The sequence below is a fragment of the Nicotiana tabacum genome, chromosome 18, assembly GCF_000715075.1.
Source record: "Nicotiana tabacum cultivar K326 chromosome 18, ASM71507v2, whole genome shotgun sequence".
In the NCBI taxonomy this organism is placed as follows: Eukaryota; Viridiplantae; Streptophyta; class Magnoliopsida; order Solanales; family Solanaceae; genus Nicotiana; species Nicotiana tabacum.
This window is the reverse complement of record NC_134097.1, coordinates 140,719,587-140,728,491: the sequence shown is the minus strand read 5'-3', so window position 1 is coordinate 140,728,491 and position 8,905 is coordinate 140,719,587. Positions and strand designations below refer to the sequence as shown.

The following is an 8,905-nucleotide window of genomic DNA, read 5'->3' as shown; positions in this document are numbered from 1 at the left end:
AATGTGCCACTGAAAGTAGAAAGAATAAAAGAACAGCCGAACGGGAATGTAATATATAAAAATGTTAAGTTTACCATTGATTAAAACTTAGATATTAATTCCAATTAACTTCGCAGCCAACAGACACAATAATTGAGACGAGACGTACCAATTTAAGCAGTTGTTGGCATTAAAGCGCCTAATTGTTAACTCCTCGAAGAAAAGTATGAGATGACGAGTAAACTCAGAAGAAAAATTGATGGCAACTTCTCCCTGATTAAATTTTGCAAAATTTTCCTAAAGTTTTAATGTACCTACGCGTTGTTTCCCCTCAGAGCACTTTTTCTTCTTCCCTTATTTAAAACTTTTAGGGGTCGTTATATAGGATTTATTAGAGAAATAATGTATGTATTAGCTTTGGTATTATTAATCCATTAATTTGTTTGATACATTTTTTTAATTTATGTATAACTAATATAGAGCAAATCATGGCATTAGTAATAGCAAGACTATTTTTGGTTCATATATATATATATATATATATATATATAACACAAGGAAAAACTAGGAAATACAATGCATAGTACTGTCAGTGCCTGGGTACTGTAATTCCCCAAATACTGCGATGTTTGTTTTACTGCATCAATATTACATGCCAAAATTTTTCTAACAATTTTAGTTCCTACTTCCTAGGAATATATCATTTGCAAACATCGGAGGAACTGCTAGTAAGCTGGTTTTTCCCAAAAAACTTGGCTTTGCTTCCTCTTTTGTCAGTGCATCTGCCACCCTATTCTGCTTCCTGTACGTGTGTCTCACTGTGACCTTGTCCTCATTTGCATTAACAACCTGCATTCATAAATCATGGAATCATATGTTAAGTTACCTGTAAGAAGCATTTGGATTATTTTTGCCGAGTCTGTATTGATGTCCAGAGGGATCCATTCATTTGCTCAGCTAGTTGCAGCCCTTTCAGGAGAGATTTCAGCTCAGTCATGGTATTGATGGTATGTGGTATATTCTCTATATACCCCATAATACAATCCCTATTATGGTTCCTGAATACTCCACATATTCCTCATATGCCTGGATTACCCCTAGCAGCACCATCTATATTCAGTTTGTAGTACCCTCTTCGGGGGGCTCCCATTTCACATTGATTTGGAAAGGCTTCTTGATGGTGTCATTTTTCACCAACATAAAGTATTCAGTTGCTTTAGAGATGGTGTTGGTAGTGTTGATGCTATCTTTTTGTTGTTGAAGAGGTTGTGGTTCCTAGTTAGCCAAATGTGCTAGAACATAAGGGAATGATGTTCTCCCAAGGAATGTTCTCGTTAAAGAGTATGTTCCTAAGTTTATTCCATGTTGATGGCCATGGTTGGGCTGAGAAGATGGGATTCAGCTGCCTACTTTCATTCAAAGCCTTGGATAGCAACTCCTGCCAAAATTGAGCTGCATTTATGCATTCAAAGAAAATGTGGCAACTTGTCTTGATTGCTTTGGCAGAAGCAGTATTGTGGGTTACAGGTAACCCCAATTCTGTGCAGGTAGGCTTCTGTAGGTAACCTATTTTTGGCAAGAAGTCAGATGAAATTCTTAACTTTGTTAGGAGCTTTTAATTTTCAAGTTCAAATGAAGGTCCTTTCCTCCCCATTTCCAAAGTGCTCATTGCTTTTGCTAAGGAATGTATAGGCTGAATTGTTGGTGAAAGACCCAATTGGAGTCAATCCCCAAATTAGCCTGTCCTCCTTGGTAGTGTTGTGAGGGATGAAAATAGAATTGATCATGTTAGAAATACTCGCAGGCACTTCCATAGAGTTAGAAGAGAGGTCCCAAGTCCCTGAATTGTAGATAGAATATACTTTGATAGATATGTCATTTAGGGTTAGGGGTCCTGCAATCATATCTTTTATGCCTGGCTGGTTAGGTATCCAAGCATCATTCATGAAGCTCACCCTGTTTTCCTTGTGGACCACCCATCTGCTAGCCATCATACATGTATCACATCCCTTAAGGATGCATTGACAGGTAGGAGATTTAGGTTTCCTAGGGGTGTGGTTCCAATTACAGTGCTTAGAGATCAGAACGCTAGCCCATAAGCTTGAAGTGTTTTGATAGATCCTCCAAGCCAGACTTGCATGGGTTGCTTTGTTTTTAAGCTCTTATTTTTGGAGGCCTAGCCTACCATTGGTATTCTTCTTAGTGACCTTATCCCAACTAACCAGATGCATTTTTTTCTTATTTGGGGTAGTACCTCAGATAAAATTCCTCTGGATTCTATCAATTTGCTTGGTGATTTTTATAGGAAAATTGATATATTGCATGACATGGTTAGAGATACTATTGAGGGATGTCTTAGCCAGAATGGTCCTACCAGTCATGTTGAGATAATTTATTTTCCAGCCAGCCAGCTTGGATTGTATATTGTCTATTATGAACTAAAAGTCAGAACTAGTGGGTCTCTTATAGAACATAAGGAATCCAAGGTATTTTCCAAAGGAAATAGTAGCTTGGATTGATAGTGCAAGTGAGACATTCCATGATATCCTGACTAGTTTCAGAGGAGAAGAGAACTATGGACTTATTGAGGTTAATTTTTTTGCCAGAGTTCTCATTGAAGAACTGCAGGATAGAATATATGGTGGTGCAGTCCCTATTGTTTGCCTTGGCAAATATGGTAAGGTCATCAGCAAAGAAGAGGTGGGAGATTCTTGGGCCATACCTGTTGATACTGATAGGTTATCATTGGTTGTCCAGCACAGCTTGGTCAATTGACATGAAGAGTTTTTCCATACACAGGATGAGCAGGTAAGGGGATATGGGATCCCCTTGTCTAATGCCTTTGGAGGGCTTGAAGGGTTCAGTTTTACCTAATGCAAGACATAATTAGCTTAGCCAGACTAGGGAGAAGTTGAAACATGGAGTGTGTCCCTAATGAAGGACCATTCTAGCATGTCAAAAGCTTTTTCTAGATATATTTTAAGGATAATGTGAGCCTGTTTCCCCTTCATTCTCTTAAAGTGAGTAATATACTCTTGCATAATGATAGCATTGTCATAAGCTCTCCTATTTGAAAGAAACCTGGCCTAGCAAGGTCCAATTATGTCATGAAGCATTGGCTTGATTCTGTTTACAATAATATTAGTGATGGACTTGTAGATTGTGTTACAAAGTCCAATTGGTCTGAAGTTTTTGAGCATGGAAGCTTGGGGAACTTGGGAATAAGACAGAGCAAAGTCTGATTCATGGTCTCATCTATGGAGTTAGTAATGAAGCATTGCTTGCAGAAATCAATTACTGAATTTCTTACAATGCTCCAGTACTTCTAATAGAAGAAGGGATGGAGGCCATCAGGCCCAGGGGCCTTGAAGGGCTTGAAGGAGAAGATGGCCATTTTTATTTCTTTGATCTCAAGAGGCCTATCTAGCTTATTCCTTTGAGAGTCGGATAGGGTATGGGTCATAGCCATATAGTTGGTGGTGGATATGGGAGCTTGTGACTGTGAGGAGGTATAGAGATTCTTGAAGAAGGACAAAATGGATGTTTTGATGTCCCCTTGATCATAGAGCCAATTTCCACTCTCTTCTTTGAGGGAGAGGATCCTGTTTCTTCTTCTCCTGTTGAGAGTGGATGTGTGGAAGAATCTATTGTTGGCATCCCTTTCATTTAGCCAGTTAATCCAAGATTTAAGTTTCCAAAAATCCTCTTCATTCTTGAGGATGGAATCTAGCTCATTGGTCAGGTTGCTTTCTAGGTTTAACAAGTAGCTGTTGAACTGATAATTAGGAGATTTTTGGATTCCTGCAATTCTGGCTAAGATTCTTCTTTTTATGGAATATATTACCAAAAGTGTGCCTGTTCCACTGGGAAAGGATGGGTGGCTAGTCCACATGGATTCAAACCTAAAATGTCTGGTGGATTTATTGAGTGAATCCCTTTTTAGCACAACTTGAATGGGGAAGTGATTGTGAGCACGTGATTTTTGCCCTATGAGAACTACTCCCAAAAATTCAAAATAAAATGGTTTTGTGTTGTTTGTGATTTATTTGTATTTTTGTCTGTGCATGTTTATTTCTAATTTAATTAAGAAAAATACAAAAAATATGTGTTGCATGTGCATTTAGGTTCTAATTTTACAATTTAGGAATTAATTAAACAATCAAGTTTGTTTTACAAAATGGAAAAATCACAAAAAATATGTACTTTGCATTTTTAGCATTTAATGTCCAAATTGTGTGATTTTATCTTTATTGGTGTTTAATTTCGTGTGATAATTATTATTAAGAGCTAATATTTTAAGTTAATTGTCGATTTTATAATTTAATTTAGGATTTTTAGGTTTTTAATTTTGAAAAATTAGTTTAAAGAAGTAAAAGAAAGTAAGAACAAAAATAGTAATGAAATCGGACTGGGCCATCCCTTAATTTGAACCAATCAGGCCCAAACTACACCTCACACGCCCAATCCAGGCCCAAACCGGCCAGTCCCAGATATATCCAAACGATGTCGTATCTGGATAATAGATCCAAGCCGTTGATACGACTTGATCCAATGGTCCAGATCACTCCATCCTCACTCGGTCTAGCCCGACCCGTTTTACATTCAAACCGACCCAACCCCCGCCTAAAAGAAACGGTGTCGTTTCTATTAGTGTTTAATCCAGTCTGTTAATTTTAATTAATCTAATGGACTGGATCGAATCCTTCATCCACTATATATGCCCAAACCATACCCCGCCCCCCAAGCCAACCCCCCCACCTCTTCGTCTCTGAGCTTCAGAGACTAAATAGATCCTCTACCTCTTACCACCGTGCTCCGCCCACCGAAAATCATCTCACGGCGGTTCCGATGGTCCAAACGACCCCATCTTTACACCACTGATTCCCCTCGACCTCCCCATTCCGAATCCCTAACTCTTATCCCTCGAATCCCAGTCGAGTGCTTCGAATATTAGATCAAAAATTAGGCCGGAACCCTATCTCATCCAATGGCCTCCAATTTCACACCACAGCTTCCCCAAGACTTCCTCGTTCCAGTCCCATACTCATTTCCCTTCAAATCAAGCCCGAGCATTTCGAATTTATTCGAAGGTCCAAACCCTAGCGCCGCCACAAGATTATCTGGTGGCGGCGCCACCTCCTAAGCCATCCCTAACTCACACCCTGTGATCTCTTGGACCCCCCCACCATGAATCCTTGATCGATTCTTTTCAGATCATCGTGGGGCAGCTCGGATTCCAGATCGAAGTTAGGCAGGCCAGGTTCCATGAATTTTGAGCCAGAGACTAACTTTAGCCATGCTGTTTTCCTTCGAAAACACATAAGTCCGTCTCGTCTTGAAAGTGGGAAGATCCTCGAGTATTTTTTTTATCAAGTTGTAATTCGAGTAAGTCTTTTACGTCCAGTTTTGATTGTTCACTCTTGCAGTTCCGTTTGTTTACTCTGTCCCTTCCTCTTCTATAAATTGGCATGAATTTCCCATTTGAATTATGGTCAGTAGTCTAAGGTCCAAAATTGGGCTAGTTTGCGAGTTGAATTTGTCAAGAACCGGTCTAATTTGTGTCTGTTTAGTTTGGTCAAGTTCAGGCTACCAATTACTTTGTCGTTGTGATGCCTTAATCAGTGATGTTGGCCTGTAAAATAGACCTAATGCTTAGGAAATGGTTCATGATTGTCTGAACCTAGACTCGTGCTATTAATCAGGTTTCGTTTCCTGACACTTGCTTTGCCTCATCTCTAATTGCAGTCTCATGTTGATAGTAGTTGGGTTTAGCCAAATTGTTGTGAATTAAAACTTATTCTATAGTGTGTGATTCCCTTTGTTTGCAATTCATGCTGTTGATTACCTGTCTAGTTGGTTATCAGGAGGTCTCTAGTCTTTCAAATATGAAGTTTTGTAATCTGTCCAGTTGAGTTAGGAGTCAGTTGTTAGGAATTTGATAGTTTGAACTGGTTACAGCTGAAGGGTTTGGTACAGAGTGAAAGGGATTGGTTAGGACAGTAATTTCAGGGACTTTAGGAGGGTATTTTGGGATTGAAAGGTTTGGAATTGGTTTAAGTTGAATGTTCTGATTAGTAGGGTACTAAAGTACCATTAAACTAATGAATTGTTTAAGTGCTAATGGGGAATAAAACATAATGATAGGGGAAGGTTTAAAGGAAATGGATTAAAAAATAGGTGCTCATACCTATTTGAATTTAAATAAGGAAAGGACAAGGGATAATGGGAAAAAGGGACTCTAGTGGGATTGAAAAAGGGATCATGGGCAGAATTAGTTTAAGGATTCTGCGTAAGTGCTTTGGAGATGGGGGGGGCAAGGTCAGTGTTTGGTATAAAAGAGGGGTCTGGACAGAGTTAAAGGGGTTTTTTTTTTGGAGAGTCTGGTCTGGGTTTTCTTTTGGGCAGACCTTAGAAGAGAAAAGTAATCTGAAAAGAGAGAGAAAAGAGTTCAAAGTTTAAACAGGTTCTGAGATGGCTTAAGATGAGTTTGGGTGTAGTGTTGCAGTAGTGTGTTTTTTCTGATTTCCTTTCTGAGGTCGTTTGAGCTGTTTGAGTTTGAGTATTCTGGTTTTAACTGGTTTCAAATCCACTTGGGTCTGCTGCATATGTTACTGGGCTGTTGGTGGATTGTTGTTTGTATTGCAACTCGTATTACTGTTGTGCTGCTGCTGACTGCTCTTCTTTCTTTGTTCTATTTTTTATTTCAAATCCAGGTACATATCCTGTAACTTCGAGTTTGTAGACATGAAGTAAAATGCTGAATGAATCTCTGTTGATATGTCTTCCGTGATTCATGTAGTATAAAATTCCAATAGAATTTTCGTGATCCATGTATGCCTTAGACTTTCACTAGATTTCTATTTGTAACTAAAACTGGACTGTTTGGATTATTGGACTATGATTATTCATTAGCCTTAGTATAGTTTAGTTTGCTTTTGTGTAGTTTAACTTTTTAAAATTAAAAATAGCTAGAACAGGAAACTGCTCTCAAGATCTATGATTTTCATTTGTATTCACAACTGGAAATTCAAACTATTATGAGTAATTAGCAGAAAATATCGGTTGTAGTGTTAAGTAGATTAAGATCTGATAAGTAAATTACTGATTGGAACTTAATTTTAAAATGGATTACGTGCTCCTACTAGTGTAAGATCAGGCCTTCTTTGTTTTTTAATACATTAGATAGTTCATTTGAGGATATAAGTCACATACAAAGAAATCATTAGCATGTGGCGGTCTGAAATTGATATGGGTTTTAGGAGTACGAGTTCAGCACGTTTGGTCAACCCTACACAACTCAGGCGACCTTGGGTAGGATAATTGAACTCAAAAGTTGGCATGTTAATTTGAATTTAGAAGTGATTATTTGTTTGCCAATAATTAGGCCATTGTAAATAAAATCAGTATGCCAAGATTCAAATAAAATCAGTGGGAGGTCAGGGCCTAAACGTGATTGCTCTGCTCAAATCGGACTTTGGTCAGACTCTACTTAAGGCCCAACGTCAGTCAGCCTTCCCCTTTCTTAAAAAATGGATAATTTTTCCTTCCTTTGGGCTGCCTTTGAAGCCCAACCTGCTGAAGACCTTAGTGTTCTCACTAAATTCGATATTGTGATGTAATACTTTCAATGATGGTTTATTAATAATGCTAATTAATTAGGACCTTTCTTTTATTTGTAGAGACAATAAAGGTAGAAAATCATAGTCTCTTTAGGATTGGCCTTTAAATAAAATGAGATGAGCCTCGCCGAATAAAAAATGCAAAATTACGGGGCGCTCAATAAATATTTGTCTTAAAATACTTAGATTTAGGGACGGGCCGTTTAGCAAAATTTTACGGCCTTACCCAAAATAATGATACGCTAGTCGCTTTAGACGCGCCTTTAATAATTTACTTTCTTAAACTCGGGTGCACATTTATGTGACCCAAATCCAAATCTCAACAGAGTTGAAATGTGTCAATAACCACGGGTGCATTGATGTGACGTGGTTCGAGATGTATTTTCACGGCGTTGCAATTCTCGTTAAAAATAATAATAATAAAAGCGGTAAACAGTTAAATTTGCACATAGGTTCAACATGTATTAAAATCAGATAAAGAAGCCGAATATGACAATTGAGCGACCGTGCTAGAACCACGGAACTCGGGAATGCCTAACACCTTCTCCCAGGTTAACAGAATTCCTTACTCAGATTTCTGGTTCGCGGACTGTAAAACAGAGTAATTCTTTTCCTCGATTCGGGATTAAACTGGTGACTTGGGACACCTTAAATCTCCCAAGTGGAGACTCTAAATTAAATAAACAAATCCCATTTCGATTGTCCTTTAATTGGAAAAACTCCCTCTGCGCCCCTGCGGGGCGGGTGAAAAAGGAGGTGTGACAGCTCTGGCAACTCTGCTGGGGAGATAACAGACTCCGGGAGGGGTTCAAGAATTCGAGCCTGGAATAATTATTTTTATTTTGCTTCATTTATTATTTGATCTTATTACATGTTTTGGCCTAAGTGTGTGAAATATTGCTTTTATTGCTTTGATATTATCTGAACTGTATATAAACTGCTACGAAACCCTTCTCTTCTCACCTCCGGGGATGTGCTTACTGGTTGAGACTCCCTATTCTGTTAGTGTTATACCCTGAAATAAGAAAGAGGCAGGACAAGTTACAAAGCCGGACGATCTCGCGGGTCCCCGGTACGTAGCCCCCTCCTCGACTCGAGTTGTCCGCTCGGGTACACAGTCTAGAACAAATACCCAGGTTACGAACCTAGAATAACTCAGCTTCATGCCGGATCCCTAGTAGGAATGTTTGTTTGCATCATGTGCATTTGACTTTGGAGGCTCAACACAGGGGTTGGGTCTGTCTAGGACAGGGGTACCAAAACGACAAAAGACCATCCTGATGCATCCAACTTGCTACTTGTGCATT

At 38.9% G+C, this 8,905-nt stretch overlaps 1 protein-coding gene across 1 annotated transcript; it reads right to left on the bottom strand.

Moving 5' to 3' along the window:
* Positions 1-3,304: 3,304 nt before the first annotated feature.
* Positions 3,305-3,871, bottom strand: LOC107760469 (uncharacterized). Its single transcript, XM_016578520.1, has one exon. It carries the CDS (start codon positions 3,869-3,871, stop codon positions 3,305-3,307), a length of 567 nt encoding a protein of 188 aa, XP_016434006.1.
* Between the last annotated feature and the right edge of the window lie 5,034 nt (positions 3,872-8,905).